A 25943-nucleotide genomic window follows, 5' to 3' on the forward strand; every position below is an offset into this window, starting at 1 on the left:
CACAACAATTTTCTAAAGCAGGAGCTATCACTGCTATTTCACAAATGACAAAACTGAAGGTCAGAGTGGTTAACTTTAGAATAAGTTAAGAAATGAGGCAACAGAGTAAGAAACAGTACCAGGCATCAAACCCAGATATGTATGATGCCAAAGCACAGATCATTTCCTTCTGCCATGCAATAAACTTCAGTAAAATCTGCATTTGAAACTTGCCTCTTTGGCTTACTAATTATGACCCTGGAGAGGTTAAGAACAGGTCTCAGTATTTCATTCTCTAAGATCGGGAAAATGACATCCATATCTAAAGAGTACCATGAGGATGGTTGTGTATGAAAAGGCATTGTAAACTATCAAGTACCTTGTATTATTTATTTATCAAAAGTATGCTAAGGAATTGGTTTCTCTCTCTAGTACTTTTTTATAATTTCGGGAAAACTTGATAATTTTTCTTTGGCTTTTTACCCCATAAAAACTCTATAAAGATATAATTTTGCTTCCTCCTTTATGTATCTGATTATTCTTTTTTTTTTTTTTTTTTTTGAGACAAAGTCTCACTCTGTTGCCCGTGCTAGAGTGCCGTGGCATCAGCCTAGCTCACAGCAACCTCAAACTCCTGGGCTCAAGCCATCCTCCTGCCTCAGCCTCCCGAGTAGCTGGGACTACAGGCATGCACCACTATGCCTGGCTAATTTTTTCTATATATATTAGTTGGCCAATTAATTTCTTTCTATTTATAGTAGAGATGGGGTCTCACTCTTGCTCAGGCTGGTTTCGAACTCCTGACCTCGAGCAATGCTCCCACCTCAGCCTCCCAGAGTGCTAGGATTACAGGCATGAGCCACCGTGCCCCGCAAGATTATTCTTAAATATATAGAAAAAACAATATATTTTAATCCAATATTCCTTTCAAATACCTAGCCTGCTTTCCTGCTGTGCTTACAACCAAAAGCACTCTCTTTTATTACTTCCGATGGCCTTTTAAGATCTGTTAGCAAACACTGCAAGCTGGTCTCAGATGATTAACAAACCATATATGAGCACTGGCAGGAGTAACATGCCAATGTCCCTGTTCAGTGTTCACATCCGATCTGTGCCAAGAACAGGCCGGAGTAAGGCTGACAAAGCCAGGTCCAGCTCCACCTGCTTGCTCATGGATACCCATTGACTATGGACGGTGGAGGACTGTGGATGGTATCACAGGTCAAGGTTACATTGTGGGTAGGAGACTCCACAGCTGCAGAGGTTCTGCACCATCTGTGCAGGAAGACTGAATTATACTCAGAATCATGTGACCCTTCTTGATTTTCTACAGTTATCTTCCTCTAGATTCTTAAAAATGGAAAATGCAACTTGGTGTTAAATTTCTTTAACGTTAATAGAAAATGCCAGCTTAACTAGACTTGCTTTCTCTCCAAACTTGCTATTTTCTCAAATCATCCCTGGGCATACGAAGAATCCTTTGGATTAAAAATCTATGGGAGTTTGGATTTTTATCTTTAAAATAACTTATTTTTGATTATCATTTTCTGCTATTAGTAAGCCAAGGACTAGTTTAGTATGTTTTTTACAGACTTTACAAATCTATCTTGTTTCCAATAGTTTCTAGTTTAATTAAATCGAATCACATTCCATGAACATTTTTGTAGGTCAAAGATGGTTGTATATCAGCAATTTTATGTGGTTCTACCTAACTATATCATGAATAAGAAGTGATGTTCTTTCCTTAGATAAATGGGTTAGTATTTAGTGGAAACACCCAATTTAATTCTGTATTTCTACTTACCTTCTGATGCTTTTCCTTGGTCCTTCTTAATATTTAATTTTTATTGAGCTCTCCTTGCCCTTTGCCCTGCCTTACCCCATGGTAGCTTAAAGATTATTTCAATCTTTTCTGGAAATATGATTTGTAAATACATTCGTTTCAGAAGTGTCACCAAATTTCAGCATTTTCCAAGCCTATAAAAAGCTATATCCACCATTGGAAGTAAACAGCTGTTCTTTCATTTCCTTCTTAATCATTGAGCTTAGATGTTTTAGAAAGTATCCTTTATAGCCCTGGCACAGTGGCTCATGCCTATAATCCTAGCACTCTGGAAGGCCAAGGCAGGAGGCCATGAGTTCGAGACCAGCCTGAACAGGAGCAGGACCCCCACCTCTACTAAAAATAGAAAAAATTAGCAAGACTGAAGATATAAGATACGTTATTCCTAGAGTCACAAAGATATGTGCAAGTCCAAGGACGAAGACAGGAGGTGGGTCATAAACTGACATGTTAATTAATGTAACAGTTCTACTGTTTCAGAAAATAAGCAAATAAATAATATTCTGGAAATGCTGTGAAATGTGTTTTTCGTCAGGCTTTTATCAAATGGTAAGTAGTGTTTCTCAGTGTTATGAGTCCTTTAAACACCAAAATACTAAAATCCAAAACAAAACATGCTTCCAAATTTTTCCTCCCAAGGTTATGCTTACTGCTCCTAAGAATCAGTTCTTCTGTTGACTGGTAAAGTAAATTGATTTCATTTTCTGTTTATAGTAATCAGAACACATAAAGGCCTGGGGTGATGTTACTATGAAGAGTAGTATCATGGGGGAATCTTCTGCTAAATAGTAGTCTTTAGGATTTAAAAAGCATAGCTCTCAGAGAAGCCATGTTTGGTTTGCTTTTATAGAGTTTGTCACAAGGTGGGAGGGAGAAGCTCTACTCGGTAATGACGATGGTGGCTGTCACTGAATGACAGTCAAAATGATGCTTCTGAACTCTGGTGCTCTATGTACACCTGACAGAGGACCACTGGTGTGCTGAAGCAAGGAGAAGTCACTGTGCACTTCTCTCAACCCTGCTGTCGTGACATCACTTTGGTAGCCTACAGTCAGCCATAGTGGGAGCATTTACATCATGGAAATTGGCAAATACTACAGATTAGGTACCTGTGCTCACAACCACCTCCCACCATTGCCTGGAAAACCAGATGTTAAACATTTTCTAGCATACCACTGCATAGCACTAGAAGTTCTTGAATATTATCCTTATTGATGTTGAGTCAGTGATTCCTAAGGTACAAGAGGATACAGTTCTCAACAGGTGGTTTGAATGAAGTCTGAAACTTTTACTATAAAGTATCAATAATATCTTCCTGGATTTATGCCAGCAGAAACAGTTCATAGTGAGATATCCTAGTTCTTAGGATCCTAGTTCCCCAGGATCCAAGCCTTCAGCATAATATATCTGGCATGGGTCTAATGCCCTAGGGTTGTCAGAGTCTCTGAGACAGCTTGAATTTTCTGGAAGTCAAAGGGTGTTCTGACAGTTTGATAAAAAAGTATTCCATTGATGCCAAATGTTTGTTTGAAAATTCTTCCAGAAGGCTGTTCCAGAAACTGTATACAGATCAGAGATGCCAATAAGAATCGAACTTAACTCAAAATTGTGTCAACTGACAAAGCTAAAAATGAAGACTCCCTTACTATCCAAAAGCAGTGAGAATATTTCCAGAGTTTAATTAGCTAAATGCTGCTATTATGTTGTTATATACATCTCTTTCATTTTCATGGTTCTGTATTTTTGTTTTTCTATCTTGTTATTTGGTGTTTGTACTGATTGTTCCCTAGGTCAGAGACTGTTTAATTCTTATGTTACTCATCACATTTCTTATGATGGGGCTACCCATGCCACAGACAGACAATAAATGTTCTGGGTGATACTAATAAGTTTTGAAAAGACTTTCGTAGAATAAGGTTCACTCAGTAACCCACTTCAATTAACAATATTCTATCTCATTCTTTGCCCAAATCTCTCACACTGAAGCTTATGTCCATTTATTGTTTGGAACTCAGGGGAGATAGGGAACAGCTGGTCACCATCTTCCACATAATGGCCCTTCATATTCGTATTTGGGTGGAGATTACATTAAAGACAGAAGCTTATGGCTCACTGTTAGACTGGCTGAATAGGCTTTGTTTTTTAAAAATGTTAAAATTACTATTACCTATCTATCCTACTGCTCTTTTAAATGAGTTTATGATTTTTTTTCCCCTCTAGACCAATTTCAGTGGTTTTCCAGGCTAGGAAGTCCAAGTGACAAGACATTTGAAAATGTCAGCATTATTATGCTCTTTTGTGGTCTTCATTCACCTCACCGCCCTTCACTATCATTTGGCTCCACAATAATTCTGGTCAATTCTTGAAACACAGTATGAGACATGTTATCAATGCCTATGGCCCTGAAGAGGTCCAGCTTAAATAAGCTTCCCCCAGAAAATTGTATTATTTCTTACCTTATTAGTCACATGCTCCATTTCCATTCTTAATTCTAATAGTTTACATGAAATAAATTAGCTTTAAAATTGATTAATATTTCTTGCTTTCTCACATCATTTTGAATTTTTTGCTTTTCATTTATAAGACTATTTTTTCTTCCTCTTTGAATCTGCTATGTCTAAAGAATGCTATTTATATTTCTTTTTACTTCTATTAATTGCAGCTTAGCTCTTGAATAAGGTTTTCTCATTTTATTCCAATAAAGGATTATAGTTTCATAGAACTTTGTGAAGAAAAATGGTTATTTTAAATTTTATTCCAATGACCACGTAATGTTCTTTAGCATCTGTCTTTGTCAGAAAGAGTATACAGGCCATCAAAACATTTTCTTAGCATTACCTGTAGATTTGGAGTGCTTTTGATATAACAGAAAAGATAATATAGTTTCCTCCCCCCACCCTCCAATAGCCAACAAACTATTTAGCAGCCTGAGGAATGCCAAAGAAGTACTGAAGAAAGAATACTTTCCATTTAGACAAATCATACTCTTACTCCTGAAGTGTAAAATATTTCCAAATATCATCTCAGAGACTTGAAAGACTGGATGTAACTGCATTTATTCTGGAACATGCCTGAAATCAGAGTTTAAGGTAAAAACTAAAAGGACAAAACTTTAGAGAAATTTCTCCTGAGTAGTGCTCATTTGGCACATTCCTCCCCAGGAGGGTGTGACAAAATAGAAAGTCTTAATTTTTGGAACTCTCTGCTCAAATTCCTGTGTTTGGAAGGTCAGAAACAGTACTTTAGTTTTACTGAACTAAAAAGTTTTATTATTTGTATATTTTCCTAAAGGATGTTTAAAATATATCTAATTGGCTTCTCAATTTAAACTGAAATTTATAGTATTTTTTTTTTTTTTAATTTGGCTTTGACAGGAAATAAGACCGGGGAATGTTTATAGGCCTACCCAGAAGAGAGTTGTTTTAGTAATTTCCACAACATAGTTTACAGAATACAAAATTAGGGTCATACTCAGCCTTTGTTATGAGAAGATGATGCGCTCATGTTTAAGCAAATTGGGTGCATCCCACTGGGTTATGTGTCATTCAGGGAGATGTGCTCTGAGTCTGGGGCCAGATGGTGGATGCAGAAGTCTTTTGCTAGAATACATTTCTATAGCGGATGACATCACATTGGACTTAGTGACCAGGCAGACACTGAATGCAACTCAGTCACGGTACTTAAATCACATTAAGACTCTCTTTTATTTATGGCCCTTCTTGTGATTTTGTCTGGCTTTATGTCTAATTACTAGTCTCCATGTGGCAACGTGACGTGCTCCAGTTCTGTATTCTACCTTTGCCAAAATGAACTCTGTGTCCCTTTCAGAGGTAGAGTTTCCAGGAAAAAAAACCAAAAAAAAAAATGGTCACATAAATCAATTATAATTAAGCACTAACTTCAAATTAAAAGGACATTTTACTTTTTATATACTACTTTTCATATTCTTCATACTGTTTGGGCCAATTTTATTACTGTTAGCATGGGCACTGTCTGTTGTAATTACAGAATTTTAGAGGTGGAATGACAAGAGATCATGTAGCCCAGTCCCTAGTGATAGGGAAACTAAAATCAATTATGAATTTAGGGTCTTGTATTTGGCTAAAGCAGGGTACAACCCAGGTCTAGAAATCAAGTTATGATACTTGGTTTAGTAATCTTTCCACTACTCCCTAGCTTTCTTCCAACAACCACCACTAGACTTCAAAGTTGCTTTAATCATTGTCACTGTGGTCATATCAACACCATCAACTGACCACAGTGGGAAACACCATTTGTTTTTTAAAAAACCAAGGTCTTCTATTTGTATAATTTTATTTTTTCTTATGGCCAGGGGGAAATTGTATTTATTTAGTAAAAGGAAAAGCCAACTATGGCTTTATCATTTGGGTGTCTCTGTGTCGTAGTATCAGAGAAAGTAGCTGTGTGAAAGTCTGTGGCAATGAAAGCTAGGCAGAGCTGCTCTCAAAGCAGAAGCCCTCTTCCTTCCTTCATCAGTTTTCACAAATGTTTTCTGAACACCTCCCTCTTCTTCAGCTAGTCCATAAGGAAGCAAAGTTTTTTGGTTTTTTTTTCCCCCAGGCTGGCTCTTCAAGCATATCCACAGGGTTGAGTTTGAAATTGCTTTAAAGGAAGTCTCTCCGTCCTATCAGCTCCTGGTGCTAGTTCTAGTATCTCTGATGTCCATTTTCAGAAATTAGATTCTTTACAACCTGCCTAGCTTGTCAAACTTACCATTTTCTCTACAGTTCCTACTCAATATATAATCCCTCTGGCATCTTTCTTAGTTGTTGACTTGTATTTTGTTCTTATCCACACTACTGACATCAACCTGAAGGACCTGTTACAAGGATTAATATTTACCTATAACAGACATAAAATGCCTTTTCTGCAGTGGGAAGTAGTAACATCCAACACAGGTACAACTGGATCACAATAAGACCTTGGGTCACAGATTCTTAAATCATAATACAACCTTAGTTTTCACAATCCTTGATAATATTTTACTTTTACTTTTTATTTTTAGAAACAGGGTTTCACTGTGTTACCCAGGCTAGAGTGCAGTGGCATGATCAGTTATATTCCACTACAACCTTGAACTCCTAGCCTCAAGTGATCCTCTTGCCTCAGCATCCTGAGTAGCTAGAACCACAGGTGCATGCCACCATAGCTAATTTTTTGTAGAGATGGGGCCTTGTTATGTTGCACAGGCTGGTTGAACTCTTGGCCTCAAGTGCTCTTCCCACCTTGGCCTCCCAAAGTGCTGGGAGTATAGGTATGAGCCACAATCCCTGGCTATATTGCTCTTCTTTAAGCCATTAATATGAAAATATTGACTACAAGTGATTAGGCCAAAGCCTGAAGACAGATGTCTAGTAAAAGGGATCAACTCACCTAAAAGCATTTGGCATTTACAACTTTTAAACCCAAATTCTACCAACAAAGTTATATATTTGCTTTAGAACCCAAAAGATAAGTATTTCAGATATTATTGCTAAAGGACCAGTGGAGTTTGTTCATTAAATTTAGGCCAGTTTGACAGAATTATTCAGCTTTATCTTTGCTAAGAAATAAAACCTCTGGAGTGGAAAGTAATCACTTGGGAAATGGTTAGATTTTCATTCCATTATGGTAGTTTTGTAGGTCAACTTTTTAATTCTTTTTTGGTAATTTCCTTTTGGACAGACTGGACCTTTGTGAACAACAGTTTCAATATTTTTGCAAACTGAATATAATTAAGACAAGCAGGGGTATAGGAAGGTAGAACTGTAATGGGGTGCAGTGGGGGGCAGGGAAAGGGAGACAATATGGCCGGAAGAAGCTTGCCTGCTCTTTATAATGCAAATTTTAAACTATCTCTATGTGAGAATAACTTTCAAAAATGAACAACAAAAAAATCAAACAAAAAACAATAAATAATAAACACTAACAAACTCTCCCTAGGTATGGTGATAAAATCCACAACCTGTTTCACCCAGGAAAGGGTTAAGACAATCACAGTAATCCCTTCTACTTGCCAGTGACTGTTTAGGGAGGGCCTGGTCTGCCTAAGACATCGTGAGAGGTCAGCTAGAATTACTCCAATTTTTTCTTGTTTCTAAAACTTAAAACAACTTAACTGATTTTGAGGATTTACTATTTAAAATTTTGAAAATCAGCAGTTACAAAAATATCCATACTAAATGTTTAACTGAATTTCCCATCTTCCAAAAAGACGAATGTAACAAAGAGTGTAAGATAAATATAGGAAGTGACAAAAAAAGAATAGATTCAGGCAATTATTTTAAGTAAATTCTCTAGGGATATATCAGATTAGAGTCTAAAGGAAACAAATCCAATTGAAGGGACTTTAAATTAGGTTATTATGGGGGGGTAACCCTTTGATACAAAGTCCAAGGTCCCTGATTCTTAAAAAACCTACCACCTAAAGTAGCCACTGCAAAAGGGGCAACTCAGACAAAGAAATCTTGTTTATTACCAATGTGATTTATTAATAGTTCAGGGATTCTTTTTTTCTGGACTAGAGATCAGGATGCAGAGTCTTCTCTATAATTTCTTTTCCTGGGACCCCATTCTGTTCCTGATTGGCCTACTAAGGATAGGAGGTGGCAGATTTTATGTTTCCACAAAGAGAGCAGCAGCCCTTTACCAATGAACTTAAATAAAAGGTAAGACAAATGCAGAGCACAGGAAACCAAAAAGTGCTAAGGTCAAAAGATGATGAGAGAGAGAGAGAGAGAGAGAGAGAGATTGATTGATTGATTTAGATCAATTTGCTTGGGGTCTTAATAGTTAAAAGCATAGGCTCTGATGCCAAACAACCTGAGTTTGAATTCCAGCCTCACTATTTACCAGTTGTTGGAAAAGCTGGTCTTCATCCCTTATTTTTCTCATTGTAATAATGCTATTAAATATTTTCCACTGCACTGATTGCTATGAGAAACAAAGTAAGATTAATATATGTGAAATATTTGGAATGGTGCCTGGCATATAGCAGGTGCTCAATAAATATTATCCATGGTTATAAATACTATGATATCATGATTATTCTATCTGGCTACAAAAAGGAGTTTTGCTTTACAAGGAAGAACAAAAATGAGTAGTAATTGGAGGAGATAATGGAGTAGAGAGAGGTTTTTTTGTTTTAAGATAGGGGAAAAATATCTAAGTGTAGAGAGATGGTATTAACTGGGATTGGGATTTAACTATGAGAGCACAAAAAGTGAGAGCGAGACAAGGGATGAGTGATTACAAGAGACTGATCTTGATGAAGGAATGATAGATTTAATTTGATTAAGGGAGTAAGGGAGAACATGGTGGGGCTGGTGGCTGAGAGTCAGTGAAAAGATGGTTAAGATCAATGGATTGTGGGCCCTGGTGGGGTCAAGGTAAGAGAGAATAAAACTAGAAGGATAGGAAGTGGTAATTCAGAGTAGGAATACTGAAACTGAGAAAAAAGGTGTGGACACCAACAAGGTTTAGAACATGATCATGAGACTAAGAGACTAAGGTAGGATGAAGTTAGAGACATCTTATGAAATTATATTCCTTACAGTGGCATAGAGGCCCTATGTGACCAGCTCCACATTATTTCTCTGACTTTATCTCCCACTTTCCCCCTGGCTTTTCTCTAGCTACAATGGCCTTCTTCCTGTTCCTTCAGCACACTAAGCATGTTCCTGTTTCAGTCTTTGCACTTTACTTCCTTCGGCCCATTACACTTTTTGTCAAGATAATTACACTGCTAACTCCTTCACCTTCTTTTGCTCTAATGTCACTTCAAGGAAGGATGATGAAATCTCAAGATTTAGGATATTGGGAGTGTTGTACAGAGTGACCAGGAGCTAAAAATGTTCAAGGCTTTGGCACACAGGGGAAGTGTTAGATAATTTCAACAAGAAGTTGTGAGTGGTATAGTCTGCAAGCATGAGCTTCAAAGCTGAGGATTTAGAGAGAAGGGAGGAAGAACAGTATAGAAGTTACAATAAAGAAAAAATAGGATCTGGCCTTTCTTCCCTCTTATGAGAATAAAAAAAATTACTGTCAGACCTTTGGTTTTAGCAATAACTACGTGGGGAAGTGATTTCCTTTTAAACTGTTTGAGCCCACACCACACTGTAGATTGTATTCTCTGCTAGAGTTCCCAAGCATCAATTCAAACAGGCACATTAGTTTTAGTCTTAGAGAGAAGGGCATTTGCCTGCTGTGTCAGAAGAGGAAATACAACAGTAGCAGATGTCTAATTGAGAAAATAGATCTTTAACATTATTTGTAAGAGAATACAAGTTTCTTACATATTCCTAGTGAATGGCTCTCAGTCCTCACTGTATTGGCCTTCTGGGTGAGAAGTGAGCCCATGAAAATATGATCTGTGGATCTCCCAAAGGATTTAATATATGATACAACATATTAATAGGGTCAGGAAAAACCATAATTACACAATATTTCACTTATGTTCACTAATGTTTCATTCCAAAATTACATCATAATAGATGTTGCTTTCACTTCTTATCAATTTCTATCAGTCTCATGAAATATATATACCTAGTGGCTGCAGAGAATAGAAAGCAAGCACTCATCTGATTCTCTAATACTCTAAAAGGACTAACTTAAAAGTTACATGCCGAAAAAAACAGAGGATTTGAGGCATCTAAAAAAGAACAGTACTTTGAAGTATAACTACTATGTCTTAATGGTTTGTCATAATGGTTTAGGGAAACAATATATCATTAGAATTTATATGAACTATTATATCAACCACATAAAGACTATATTGCAGGACCCTCTAATTCCTAAAAATTGTCAAAGAAAAATTTAAGAAGTCACAGTGTTGGAAAAGAAATAAGTGTATTTTGGCAAATCAGAAAATTGTAAGTAATCCCTGAAGAAACAGAAGGAAAATGAAATCTGCTTAAAAGAGGAAACATTAACCCAAACTATGCATGGGAAGATTGCTACAACAGGTGAGTGAGAAGGGTTCTGGAGGCTGGGGTGCTTTTAGTTCAGGCATGGCATAGGAGGGGCCTGATATTGCTCTCAACAATACCAAAAAGAAAAAAACCAAAAAAACGGGCTCCATTTCTAGAAGACTTGATGTTTACATGTTGTACTCATTCCCTACAATCACTAGAAATAGGTATAATCGATAAAACATTTGCAGAAAGGCTAACAAGGAATCTAAAGCATAAGATGAGCAAACAAGCAAGAATCAACAAATATTTGAGGGAAACTAACACCATGAAAGAAGGGCAAATAATAGACAGAGCTAACCCTGACAAAATAGAGAAAAAAAGACTTAAAAACATACATAACTAATTCTTGAGAGGGCCAAGAGAAAATGACATCCATGAAACAAAATGGGCTCTTAAGAACAATTAAAGATCTTAGAAATATAAAGTGTCGAGGGGATTCAAGATGGCTGACTACAGGTACCCCTTACTCCTCTCCTACACTAAGAACCAAAATAGTGAGTAGATAATCATGCTTCAAATAGATCATCCAAGATAGAACACTAGAATTCAACAGGAAAGTGACAGGAAACCTCACTAAAAGCAAGGAGAGGGAAATGAGACAGTCTAAGCCAGGACTGGGGAGTGGGGAGAGACTCCTCAGTATGAAAAAAAGGGTCAGTGGGATACCCCCAGTACATGGACTCCCACAGAATCTGAAAACTCACATAAGGAGCTGCCAGCAGATGGTGCAATAGCACTGCTGTAGGGAGGGAGCTCGTGCTAGGCCCTACTCACTCTCAAGACCTGAAGAGCTACAGCCTAGGGGACATTTTAGAGCCCTGGACCCAAGTGGCACCAGAGATGAGGTGCGAGTGAGGTGTGTGTTCCCCACCCACCGGCCTAGGCTGCCTCCACTGAAGGCAATCCAGTCCTTCCTAGTGTCAGGGCCACAGTGTGTCTGCTGCCAACCCTCATCCAGCACTTTGCTGGGGACCTAGGGATTGCTCTGCCCCTGCCTACCATGGCTGGTGCCTAAACACACCATCAGGAGACCTGAGGTTGGGCTTACCCACTCTGCTGCAACCACCAGAGCTGGCACTTACCTGCATACGCCACCTGTAGGCCTAGAGACTGGCCCACCCAGCACATCACAGCTACTGCCAACATCAGCACACACCACTTGGGACTCAAGACGAGAGTTATTCTACCACTGCTATTGCCATCTCCCACACCATGCTGGCTGCCCAGGGGCCTGAAAACCTGCCCACTTGCTTGACCCACTGCTGCCACTACCAGCATCCAAGTAACCAACCTGAAGACCCAAGAATTGGCCCACTTACATCTGGTAACACATATGCCAGTGTATGCTGCCCTGGTGACCAAGGACAGGCATGCTCAGCCCACTGCTGCCACCACTGGGGCCCACCTGGCATTCCAGTCCCCTGGAAAACTTCAAAACAGCTTCGACTAATAACTGCACCCTAAGCCACCAAGGAAATCCCAGATATCACTGATGCTGTTTATAGCTAAAGAAATCATACAGGGACTACACTACTGCATGCACCTAGAATCAAAGCCAAAAAGCCCTGCCTAACTAACATCATAGAAACATCTTCAAGAAAAAGTCCTTTGCTACAAAAGCAAATTTAAAAAACGGGAAGAAGCAACTATTAAATCAGATGCACAGATATCAAAGTGAGGACAGAGGAAACATGAAAAAGCAAGGAAACATGACAGCTTCAAAGGAATACAATAATTCTACAGAATCAGACCTCAATCAAAAAGAAATTCAAGAAACCCTGGAAAAAGAATTCAAAGTATTGATTCTAAAGAAGCTCAGGGAGATACAAAAGATTCTGAAAAACAATACAAAGAAATCAGAAAAACAATTCAAGATATAAATAAGAAATTTACCAAAAAGATAGATATCATAAAAAAGAACCAAACAGAAATTCTGGAACTAAAGAATTTATTAAATAAAATACAAAATACATTTGAAAGCTTCAATAATAGACTAGATCAAGCAGAAGAATCTCAGAACTTGAAGACAGTTCTTTCGAAATCACCCAGTCAGATAAAAATAAAGAAAAAAGAATAAAATAGAATAGGCCAAGTCTTTGTGACATACGGGATACCAGAAAGAGACCAAATATTCAAGTTACCAAAGTCCCAGAAGGTGAAGAGGGAACAAAAAGGTTAGAAAATCTACTTAACAATATAATAGATGATTATTTCTCAAGTCTAGTGAGAAATTTAGATATAGGATATAGGAGCCCCAGATATAGAAGCCCCAAAGATCCCCAAATACAAACCTTTTTAAAGGCCAGAAGAGAATGGGATTAGATATTCAAAAACTGAAAGAAAAATCTATCAGCCAAGGTTACCATACCCAGCAAAATTATCCTTCATAAACAAAGGAAATCAGACAATCAATAGCTAAAGGAATTCATCATCACTACAACAGTCCTACAAGAAATGCTCAAGGCAGTTCTGAACCTGTAGTTGAAAGAATGACATTTATCATTCTTTCTTAAGAATTTATCATTCTTATATATGACAATATATAAGAGTATAAAACTCACTGGTAAAGCAAACAAACAGATAAGGAAGAGAAAGGACTCAAATGGTACCACTATAGAAAACCACCAAACCACAAGGACAAATAATAAAAGAAAAAGAAAGAAGTGAAGAATACTCAAAACAGAAAACAAGTAATGACAGGAACAAAACCTCACATATTATTAATAACCAGGAATGTAAATGAATTAAATTCTCCACTTAAAAAGATACAGAATGTGTATCTAATCAATAGTGGTAATATATATATATATATAAAAATTTAAAAAATTTAAAAAAAAGATACAGTTTGGCTAAAAAACCTGATTCAATTATATGCTACCTGTAAGAAATGCACTTTAAAAAGATATAGACTGGCTAAAAAAAAACCTGATCCAACTGTATTCTATACAAGAAATGTACTTTACCTGTAAAGACAAATGTAGATTGAAAGTAAAGGGATGGAAAAAGCTACACCATTCAAGCAGAACCAAAGTAAGCAGGAATAGCTATGTGTATATCAGATAAAACAGACTTTAAGTCAAAAACAGTAAAAAAGGACAAGAAGGTCATCATATAACGATAAGAAATTGATCTGCCAAGAGGACATAACAATTCTAAATATATATACTAAAGAGTTCTAAATAAGTACACCCAACACTAGAGTACTCAGATTCACAAAGCAAACATTACTAGATCTAAAGGGAGAAACTCTAATACAATAGTAGTGGGGGACTTTAACACCCTATTCTCAGCATTAGACAGATTACCTAGACATAAAATCAAAAAAGAAACATTGGACTTAAAACTGGACTTTAGATCAAATGGATCTAAGAGACATTTTCACAATATTTTATCCAACAACTGCAGAATACACATTCTTCACATCAGCACATAGGCCCGTCCCGGCCTCCCAAAGTGCTAGTGAACTTTTTTTTTTTAATAATGCAAGTTCCTGAACTCTTCAACAGTTAATCTTATAAATGTTCAGGCAGAAAAAACAAGATAATGATAAGGAAAAATGACTGGCAATGAAACAGCCAGTCTATCCACCCTGAGACAAATAACATCTATGTATTCTGAGAGAAAAGGACTGCCTACAACAATCCTTTACCTGGTCAACTTATTATTCAGCTTTTAGGGTGAAAGTAAAACAACAAACTAGAAAAGAGACCTCAAGATGGAATAAGAGAAAAAGGAAAGAGCCATGTAAAATCAAGTTTAAATGGGGAAGAACAGATTTCTTAGGGTTATGAAAATACGGACTCAAAACTTTTGAAACAGAAAAGATGGGTAGTAAAATCATTTTGAAGAGCTCGTGAAAACACTGAAGGAGAAAGTATATTCTATAGAAGGCCAGGAAACTTGCTCTGCTAGTTTACCAGAACACAGTATGAAAAATCGCTGTAATCAAATAAACATGACATGGATTTACAAAAAGAGAAGAGGAACAGTTGAACAGAACAGAGATTCCAGATGCAAATCGCAGGTTACACGAGAATTTGATATGTAATAAAGCTGTGGTTCAAGTCTGTTGGACAAACTTTTTAATGAATAGTGCTGGTACCCATATTGAAGGAAGAGAGAAATGAACTCCTAGGCTATATCTTAAGCTGAAATCAATTTTAAATGGATTAAAGACAAATTTTTTAAAAAATTACAAGAAAATAAAAAAAAAAAAAGAAAGATATTTCTCTTTGCCTTATAAGATCCTGTCCAAATATATGTATAAAAAGTTAACAAGAAAATCCCCAGTCAATCCAATAAAAGAAGGAAAAGGAAAAGAAACATACACTATACATAGGCCAGTGCGGTGGTACACACCTGTAATTCTAGCACTCTGGGAGGCCAAAGTGGAAGGATTGCTTGAGGCCAGGAATTTGAGACCAGCATGAGGAAGAACAAAACTCTGTCTCCACAAAAAAACAGAAAAATTAGCTGGGCATGGTTGCACGTGCCTGTTGTTCCAGCTCCTAGGGAGGCTGAGGTAGAAGGATCGCTTGAGCCCAGAAGTTTGAGGCTGCAGTGAGCTATGAGGACGCATGGCATTCTAGCGGGCAACAGAATAAGACTCTGCCAAAGAAAAAAAAAAAAAAAAAAAAAGCAGAATATATAGAAAACATCAAATAATATGGTGAGAGTAAGTACAAATATATACTCACCAAAGTACGAATATATGGTTATATTCACCAATTCATCTCAAATTGTGTGAAATAATAAGAAACCTAGCTCTATGTCATTGACAAAGGTCACACCTAAAATAAAATGACATTAGAAAGGAAGGAAAAAGATACTTACTGCACCCCCTTTTATTTTTATTTGAAAAACTGAACAAGCTACCAAGCAGACACAATAGTCACGATCCTCTACAGTTAAAAACAATGTTTGGAAATTCAGAAAGGAAAATCTGAGGATCAGAAGAAATTGACACAATAGCAATCACACTGAGATCCTATTTTTCACAGAATCTGATGAGTACGGAATATATGGGTAAGACAGAGATACAGCATTTACATCCTAAATATATTTGGTATAAATCATATATAAAAATACATGAATATAAACTATATATCACATATATAAAACTCTGAAAACATACATAAACCCTGAATAACAGATTAAATGCTGTTTTCTAACACACTAGACATAACAAGTAACTACATGTCTTGGACCACTGAGGAAATTTCAACAAATTCCCATAAGGTAGAAATTGGTTAAAAACGAAATCACAGTTGAAATGTAATATAAAAAATAAATAATGACAGTAGCTTTAATATATCTAAACCTGTGGGACACAGTCAAACTGATATGTGTAGAAAAACATGTTGCCTTATATGTAATTACTAGAAAACCAGAAAAGCTATAAATAAACTTTAGGTTCTAGAGTGTAGAAAAGTTGGGTTAATGAATAAAATATTATGAGCAGGTTCTTGGAAAGACTAACAAAAACAAATACAACCTTCAGTAACTTTAAGGAAAAAAATAGTAGTAAGCATTAGTAAGTGAAGAAACAATGATACAGACTGAATAACTTGTAAGAGTATGCTATCTAGACATTATACTAAAATTTTGGGAAATCTAGATTAAATAATCTTCAAGAAAAATATAACCAAAATTGGCTCAAAAAGAGGAAAAGAATCCTAACAACCTATGATTACAGAAGAAATAGTAAAAGTAACCAAAAGATCTATCTCTCAAAAGGTAACAAACTTAGATAAGTTTATGGATGAGTATTATCAAATCTTTAAGAAAGCAGTATTAGGCTGGGTGCAATGGCTCAATGCCGGTAATCCTAGCACTTTGGGAAGCTGAGGCGGGAGAACTGCTTGAGGCCAGGACTTGGAGACCAGCCTGAGCAGGAGCGAGAACCCATCTCTACAAAAAATAGAAAAACTAGCTGGACATGTGATGCATGCCTATAGTCACAGCTACTCAGGAGGCTTAGGCAGGAGGAGAGCTTGAGCCCAGAAGTCAGAGGTTGCAGTAAGCTATGTCCCGCCTGGTCAACAAAGCTAAACGCTGTCTCAAAAAATAAAAAAATTAAATTAAATTAAAAATACAAAGCAATATTGTCCATGATACGAAAACTCTTTCAGAGCACAAATTTAAACTTCCCAATTCATTTTATGAGGCCAGCACAATTTGGACACAAAATCCAGACAAGTAGAGCAGAATCCGAGAGAAGTAAAAGGCCAATATTACTAATAAACACATATGAAAAAATTCCTCAGTGAAATACTAGTTAAGAATCCCTTATCTGAAATGTTTCAGATTTTGGAATATATATGCATATACATGATATCTTGGGGATGGTACCTAAGTCAGGATGTCACAAAGGGATTTGACAAACTAATTCGAAAATACGTGTGGAAGAGAAAAATTCTCAAAAATAGCCAAATTTTATTTTTAAGAAGAAAAACAAGGTGAAAATAAATTTTGTACCTCACTTAAATTTGCCTTAAAATAGCTCATTTATTTAATAATTTGGTAAATATTTTTCTGGATGCATATTATATAACAGACCTCCTCCAGGAAAACACAAGTAAACAAAATATATGAAATCACTGATCTCAGAAAATTTATATGATTTTTTTAAATGATGGATTAATAAAAATAAAATTTCATATAAGCACCAAGGAACTAACAAGGCAGTGAAGAATTACTGAGTCACAAAATCTAAAAGAAAATCAACCCGGTGACGCCATCCAGTAGTGAAACCCCTTATTTTTGTCCCGAGGAAATATTTTTTCTAGAAGAAAGAGCTATGAAACTAAGTAGCACTTTCAATGGCCTCAAGGGCTAAGACAACAAAACTATACCCACAGGGTAAAAAGCAAACCAGATGTAAACCAGCCTACCTGTGATCTAGCTCTTATAGTCTGACTTTGGGTCATGTGAACAGACTAGGCAAACTTAAAACTTGAACTTAGATTAAGGTGTTCGGACTATAAGTACTTCTAGACACCCGATAGAAGTAATAAAAATCCTGTGGGGAAGATACTATCCTAAGTCCTCAAAATAGTTCTGTAATTGTTTTCAAAGACAATGTCCAGCATATAGTCAAATATATGGGCACACAAGAAAACAAGCTACTAGGAACAAGAAGCAAAAAAAGCAACTATTAACAGAATCAGACCCACAATTATTTTAGATTCTGGAAGTACCAGATGCAGAATATAAAAATAAGTATGTGAACCATATTCAGAGAAATAGGCCGGTCACAGTAGCTCACGCCTAAAATCCTAGCAGATTATAGGAGGCCAAGGAGGCCCAGGCGGGAGGATTGCTCAAGGTCAGGAGTTCGAAACCAGCCTGAGCAAGAGCAAGACCATCTCTACTAAAAATATAAAAGAAATTAATTGGCCAACTAAAATATACAGAAAAAATTAGCCGGGCATAGTGGTGCATGCTTGTAGTCCCAGCTACTTGGGAGTCTGAGGCAGAAAGATTACTTGAGCCCAGGAGTTTGAAGTTGCTGTGAGCTAGGTTGATGCCACGCACTCTAACCCAAGCAACAAAGTGAGACTGTCTCAAAAAAAAAAAAAAAAGTCAAAGAAATAAAAGCCAAGCCAGGGTAAGAAACCAGAATGCAGCACAAAGAGACAAAGAGATAGAAAACAAAGAAGAGAAGGTAAAAAACCTAAAGAACACAGTGAGAAGGATTTAACATATTTAATCAGAGACCCTAAAGAAACAAAAAACCAAGAACTTATTCTACAAAATGAGTTTAAGAAATTTTAAAGGATTAATTTTGCATTAAAATTAAGAACTATTCATCAAAAGTCATCATAAAGAGAGTGAAAAACAGAGTGACAAAGTTGAAGATATCTGCAACACATACACTTTAAGGATTAGCTGAATTCCTAAGAGTCAATATGAAAAAAGGCAGCCCAATAGAAAAAATGGGCAATTTATAAAGGCATTTCTCAAAAGAGAAACCCAAGTGGCCAGTAAACATGTGAAAGGATAATCAATCTCATAGTAATCAGGGACATGTAAACTAAATTCACAATGAAATGCCTTTTATACCCACTAAATAGCAAAAATTTAAAAGCCTGACAATATCAGTGAGGATACAGAGGAATAAGAACGTTAATGCACTCCTTTTGGGAGTACGAACATGTACAATCATTTTGGCAGTTTGGCTTTACCTAAGAAGCATATACTCTATGACCAAAAAATTCCACTCCTTGGCATGTACCCTAGAGAAACTTGCAGATGTTCACAGCTCCATACTCTCAAAAGTCATAAACTGAAAACAACTCAAATGTCTATTAACAATAAAAATAAAAAATTAAATGATGGCATATCTATATAATAATATCCAACAATGAAAATGAATAAACTACAGACAAAAACAGAGATGAACTTCAAAGATAATATTAAGCAAAAGCAGCAAGTCACAAAAGAATACATGGTATAATTTCAGTTCTATAAAATACAATAACAGGTAAAAGTAGACTATATGCATTCACAGGAAGTCAAATTGTTAAGAATAGCAAATAAATGATTATTTAAAAAGCCAGAATAATGGTAATGGGAGGAGGAGAATTTAACTGAGGGTGCTGGCAATGTTGTTCTTATAGTAATTAAAATATTTCCTTAAATAGTAGCATGTACTTTAACTCACAAAAAAGCAAATTTGGTAAGAGGCAATTTGTGCATACTTTTAAAATTCTGAGTATTTATATTATTTAGGAGTATCAGGCTGATTAGACTAACAGTTCAGCCTTCTAAATCCAACTTCTGATTTTAAAGTAGAAATCCTACTAAGTTATATGAGACACTGAAATATCCAAGAGATTTCAAGGTTCTACATATTTATCAAGAATTTAATTTATTACATTTATAAGATATTTATGTACTTGAAAAGGTTTTAAATCATGGAATTTAGGTTCTGAAAACAGAATCTGGGTATACTGAATTTAAAAATGCAGTTTAAAATGTTTTTAAAAGTTTAATTGAATTGTTATAAACACAACTAAACATTATCCAAAAGCTCATTACCTGAAAATATTTGCTGAAATTTGCTAAATTCATAAAGAAAAAAAATAAAATTCCAGAGTCTGACCTTATAATCTTTTTCTACCAACTTGTTCAGAAGATATGAAACAATTCACATTTAATACTATCTTGTTACCCCACCAAGTAAAAACAAAAAAAACCTATGTCAGAAGATTTTGAGGATTAATTTTAATTAAAATTTGTTACTCAAATTATACTCAAAAACATAAGGCACTCGACAGTTGATATGGTGACATATATTACTTCAAATTAATTATTCTTTAGTTTTTTTTGGGGGGGAGGTTGGGGTCACAGACCAATTGAGTATACGACAAATGCTATGGAACTCCCAGAAAAATGGACACAGATACACACACAAAATTTTGGAATTAATATGATGGTCAAAGATCTCTTAAAAAGACTACAGGTTAAGTACGCTTATACTCTCTATTGTCCTAGTGGCCAATTATGAAATCAGAGATGAAGTTATTTCAGACACATCATCCTGCAAAACATAATTATATGTCTTATATTATTTTAAATCAGAAAACCAATGCCTTTAATTTCAAAAGTTCACATATTGTTTTCATTTGTCACTTAAAAACAAACAAGAGACCACTTTTTACCTAATTAAATAAGGAAAGTTTTGTTATTTGAAAGAATATACTGAAATGGTAAGAGGAACTGTAAGCCATTCTCGTACATTGCATGTAAGAGTACACAGTTATATGTCCTTTCTGAATAACAATCTGGCAATTCATATATAAAGCCTTACCTCTCTGATCTACCAATTCTATTACTAGAAATTTATCCTAAGGAAAAAATCTGGATGTGTACAATTTACTACAAGAATGTTCATCAAAAGCATTCTTTATGATGCCAAAATCCTGGAGACAACACAAAATGATCAATAATGGAGGACTAAATAATGTATGGTATAATAGAATGCTACACAAAAATTTAAAATACATTTAAGAATATTTAATGGTATGAAAATGCTCATGGATCAACCAATAAGAAAGGGCCAATTTCTACAAAGCATGTTCTCATGTTTTTTGGTTTTTGCTTTTACAGAGCAAAAAAGTCCATAAACAGAAAAACAGATATATGACAAATTTTCAATGTGGGAGAATTCCATGTATTTTTCTCTTCTTTTTTTTTTAGACAGGATCTTGCTCTGTTGCCTAGGCTGAAGTGCAGTGGTGCAATCATAGCTTGCTGCAACCTCAAACTCTTGGGCTCAAGTGATCCTCCTATGTCAGCCTCCTGAGTAAGCTGGAAGTACAGGCACACACAACTACACCCAACTCATTAAAAAAATTTTTTTTGTAGCGATGGGGTCTTGCTATGTTGCCAGACTGGTCTAGAACTCCTGGTCTCAAGTGATCCTCCTGCCTCTGCCTACCGAAGTGCTGGGATATGTGTGAGGTGAGTCACCTAGCCAACCTCCATGTATTTTTTCTTTTCTTTTTGCCTAAAATTCTAATAACAAGAAAAAAACCCAGTAATTTATTAGATTATATATACTCTTTGTTCATTGGATTTTGACCTAATCTAAGAACTATGTATGCAGTATGAGGTATCAATTCTATAAATTTTATTATTGTTGTTTGCCTAAACAATTAAAGGTATTATTCAATATTTTGTGATAATCAAGAGGTTGTGATAATAAAGGTTATATGAAAGGTATGGGGTATTGATGGAAGAACTATAACTGAAATTAGCCAGCCCTCAAAATAAGAAAACAAGTTCCCACTGTTGAAATAAATATGACAGCTATCTTCTGTGGCAGGGGTGTAAGATGATTCTAGGCCCTGATGTGAAAAATCAATAATGCTGATTAGCCTTTGTCACATTCATGTGTTATTATCTTATGTAACACTCCAAGGTTAGTCTATACAATGAAGCACTCAAATTTAAAATTAACTTGGGAGAACAAGACACATTATAATATATTTTGGTCATAACTATATTGAAACAATAAAAGAAAGAAATGTTTTAAGCTATAAAAAGTAGGTGTCTTTTGTGTGAATTATTTCAGGAAAAAAAAGTAGGTAATTTGTGATTTCCCCCATTTTTTACTTTTTGTTTTTCTAATATATATATATTTTTATTTCAGCATATTATGGAGGTATAAATGTTTAGGTTACGTGTGTTGCCTTTCCCGCCTCTTCCCCCTCAGAGTCAGAGCTTTAAGTGTGTCCATCCCTTTGATGGTGTGCATCGCACTCATTATGTATGTATGTATCCACCCCCTTCTCTCCCCCCTCCCATCTGCCCGATGCCCAATAAATGTTATTCCTATATGTCCACTTAGGTGTTGATCAGTGAAACCAATTTGCTGGTGAGTACATGTGGTATTTATTTTTCCATTCTTGGGACACTTCACTTAGTAGAATAGTTTCCAGCTCTATCCAGGAAAATACAAGAGGTGCGGTATCACCACTGTTTCCTATATTTTTCTAATATTTTCTATGTTTTTCTAATATTTTTAAATGGGAATATATTACATTTTTTTAGTGAGGAAAAACCAGAGCTATCCTTTGGACTAGTATGTTCTAAGTGTACAATCCTTGAAAAGTTATGTGTATGTCCTTAAGAAAAGTTTGTCTAGTAAATTACTACTGAAAAACCATTATCTCCTCTACCCATAATTAAGTAAACGAAATCTAAAATAGAGGTATTAGTTATGCCACAGTTCTGAGGTACTCCAAAAAGAAGTCTAGTGGAAAATACTACTCATGGAGAAAATGTTTTTGTCTTGGTTCTATTAAATAAATCGACACTTCTGACTGGACTTTTTTTTTTAAAGCCCTAATGCTAAAGGTGCTCACATATTTCAGGCAATGATAAAAGAATTAAATGAAAATTAGTCAATACTTAGTAATAAATCAGGCCAAATTCTGTCATGAAAACCTATCACATAATTTGAAATAGTATTTTATAATTTTTTAGTGTGAGCCAATTGAAAATATATTATTAAATTTCTAGTTGCCAAATAAAAGATGAACTTTGCTTCCTAAGAATTCTTTAAATTTTGTAACCCAAATACTTTTATTATGAAAAATATTCTTTGTTTAACAACATTTACTTTTCAAGAGTCCCTCTAGTACTGTTTCTAATTTGAAATATTCTGTTTTGATAACTGAATTTTTAGTACATCTACAAGCAGAAATAATTATTTCAAATAGAGTTCAACATATAAAAAATTTAATGTAGGTTTGATCCTGAAACTTATGGTCTTTATAGTATGTATGAATACTCTTTAAAGTATTCATATATGTTGGTAATTGGCCTAATAAGACAAAATCAAAGAACTATAAGAATTAGAGCTGAAAGGGGCTCTAGTGATTGCTAGTCTTCCCACCAGGAATCCTATTATGATGTTTTTTCTTTCTTTTTTTTTTAACTACTAAACTCTACTTGCTATGTAGTATGCCTGCCAATTAAAAAAAATATTCAAAGACATATAACTATCAATGAAACTTGCTCAATAAGAGATAACCAGTATACACAGACTTAGTATATTTTCAGTCAAAAGTAAAGAAATTTGATGTTTTAGTTGGTCTCATTATACATAAATGCACAGTTTCTATGAGGCCTTTTGTAAAACTGAAAAAAAACTTGTAAGAACTTTCCCCTTACTGACTACCTCAGGGATCAGGAGACCTCGGTTGAGAATCATTCATCTAGTCCAACCTTCTAATTCTGCATATAAGATGTTTCTGAATTTAGAGGTTTGATTTACCATGAAAGTGGGAAAAATCGACCTTTCTTATAATGAGGTGTTTCTAGAAAATCTACATCCTGTGAACAAAGTAACCTGGTAAATATAAACAATTTAAAATCAAATGAAACACAACCTTAAGTGGACTATTTCCACCAATGTTAAAAGAAATGTTTCACCATTATACACATTATAATTTTCTTTAAGTCTTTTTTTATTTAGAGATTTTTCTGGTAAGGAGATATACCATAGGAAAGCAATTTCACTGGCAGTGAGGTATGTATATACTCTACTAAAATACTCCTTATTTTAACTGTTTTTAACTTTATTTACAGACAAAGCAAAGAATCAATGCATATTCTTGGTTCAACTATAGTATTAGCCATACTACATGAAATAAAATGAAATGGTGCTTGCATACAAAAACTGTTATTTGTAAAGGAATCTGATTTCAGATTAAAAGTAGTAATTTGTTTGTGGAAAGAGTTTAAAAGAAGAACCACAATTTATCATGACCAAGACACCTGCACCATATTTTCCATTCCTCACAGCACATTTATTTCAGTAATTCCGTTATGTCGGTTCTTAGCATGAGCATAGTGTTACACGATTTTCGTACATATAATCACATCCAAAACAAGTTCTAAAATTTAAATTGTAAACATTCTCATCATATGTAGAAATATTTTAATTGGTGTATTAAGTTTTGCTAACTGATCAAATTTGGAAGATAATATAAATGAGAACGCCTATTCTAAATTGTGTAGTGAGCATTGTTTATTAATTACATTTCTACAATGTTAAATAAAGTAAGAGGCAAACCTGTCCTGTAAGCATGTCAAATTTTAGGTAAAACATTAAAAAGAAATCTGTTAACAAAAGAATGTCTTGCAATAAAGAACATTAGATTTTTTTCATCTATTATGATACAAAAATGTAAAGGGTAAATAGCATCTTTGTTGACAAAGTAGGAGGTAGCATGGATGCACCACTTTATTGTCTGAGAAATGCAATTGGAGTAAAGAATATTTCCTTACCACAAATAATTTCCAGGACTATGTACATATTTCTTTTAGAAATACTTGTTTAAACAAATCTCCCTCCACTTTTTAGTATAAAAAAAACCGTTCCGTGTGATTTAAAAAAAACACTTACACGTCTAGATAGAATAGTACTCTGCCCTATTTGAGTGAACAGTCTCAAACTATGAAGTACATGATATTTAATGCCCTAAATTGAGTAAATTTAGTTAGCAGTTCCTGGTATTATACAAAACACTAAATACATACAAACAAAATATAATATCTTATTTTTCTATGCAAGTCTTGTGGGGAATAAACAGAGCCTTGATTGTGGTAACACTGCAGAAAACATAATTTTCCAATAAGTCTGTCTCTTAAGTATCCATGTGCAACAGTTTATAAATGGCTGCTTACATGTACTGATCTTTTATTGAGTGAACATAGTTAACCAACAAAATTTAGTAAACCTTAAAAACACGTTTTCCACCCTATATAAAATATAGTAGACTACTCACTGTTTTAAGTATTCGATTTGCTCTGATTTTACTATAATTCACTTTTCCCCATTTTCCTGCTTTAGTATTTATAAATGGATAATTTAATGTGGCTTTTAAAAAAAGAAATAATTTCAAATTTACATCCAATTCAAATTTGCTATTTAAAAGATTTCCTGGTTCTATGACGCTGCTTCTGCCATTAGTAGAGAAAATGAAGTTTCTGTAATAGAGGCAGGCTTTTTAAGTAGTGATGTGACTTCCACCATGCCAGCTCCAGTCCGTGGAAGATTAGCGTTTACAATGTGTCGTTGTAAGTGCTTAATCCAGTCTTCCTGAACAGACAATGGTCCTCTAAAGACTAGGCCACAAAACCTACAGAAAGAGTTGATAACAGTTCTCTTAACGTGACCAATTCACCTTTTAAAAAACCAATTCACATAAAATTCATAAATATAGGGAATAAACTTTACTATATTTTAAAAATAGCACATAATAGCTTCTAAATAAAGTAAAAATGATGTAATACAATAACAACACTCTCAATTCATGTTTCTTAACAGCTATAATAAACCCCAGTAATCTCTGTAGAGATGTGAGCATTATTATTAGGTTAAAATTAACTAAATAGTCTTAATACCTATACATCTTAATTCAAAACAACAACTATTACTCCAAAATGTGCCATTCTTTAGGGAATACCCTTCCCTGTCATGTCTATGTATATTCATGAGTGCTGTGTGTGTGAGTATGGAATGAGGTGTGAGTATGAGGGAAGAGAAAATGTGTTCCCAATAAGCAGGCACTCAAGACAGTAAAAAAATCATACCAAGCCAAATTAAATCAAACAAACCAAGTAAATAAAAC

The 25943-nt window shown here is 35.1% G+C and overlaps 1 protein-coding gene across 17 annotated transcripts in view; it reads right to left on the bottom strand.

The window, feature by feature from the left end:
- Window positions 1-514: 514 nt before the first annotated feature.
- Window positions 515-25943, bottom strand: part of ZNF644 (zinc finger protein 644) — a 129654-nt gene continuing 104225 nt past the window's right edge. For all 17 annotated transcript variants that reach the window (XM_075999794.1, XM_012790883.2, XM_012790880.2 and 14 more), the window contains one exon: window positions 515-25451. In XM_075999794.1, the coding sequence (XP_075855909.1) occupies window positions 25259-25451 (193 nt within the window). In that variant the 3' untranslated portion in view covers window positions 515-25258. The remainder of the gene's footprint in view (window positions 25452-25943) is intronic.

The sequence above is a fragment of the Microcebus murinus genome, chromosome 2 (genome assembly GCF_040939455.1).
Source record: "Microcebus murinus isolate Inina chromosome 2, M.murinus_Inina_mat1.0, whole genome shotgun sequence".
Taxonomy (NCBI): Eukaryota; Metazoa; Chordata; class Mammalia; order Primates; family Cheirogaleidae; genus Microcebus; species Microcebus murinus.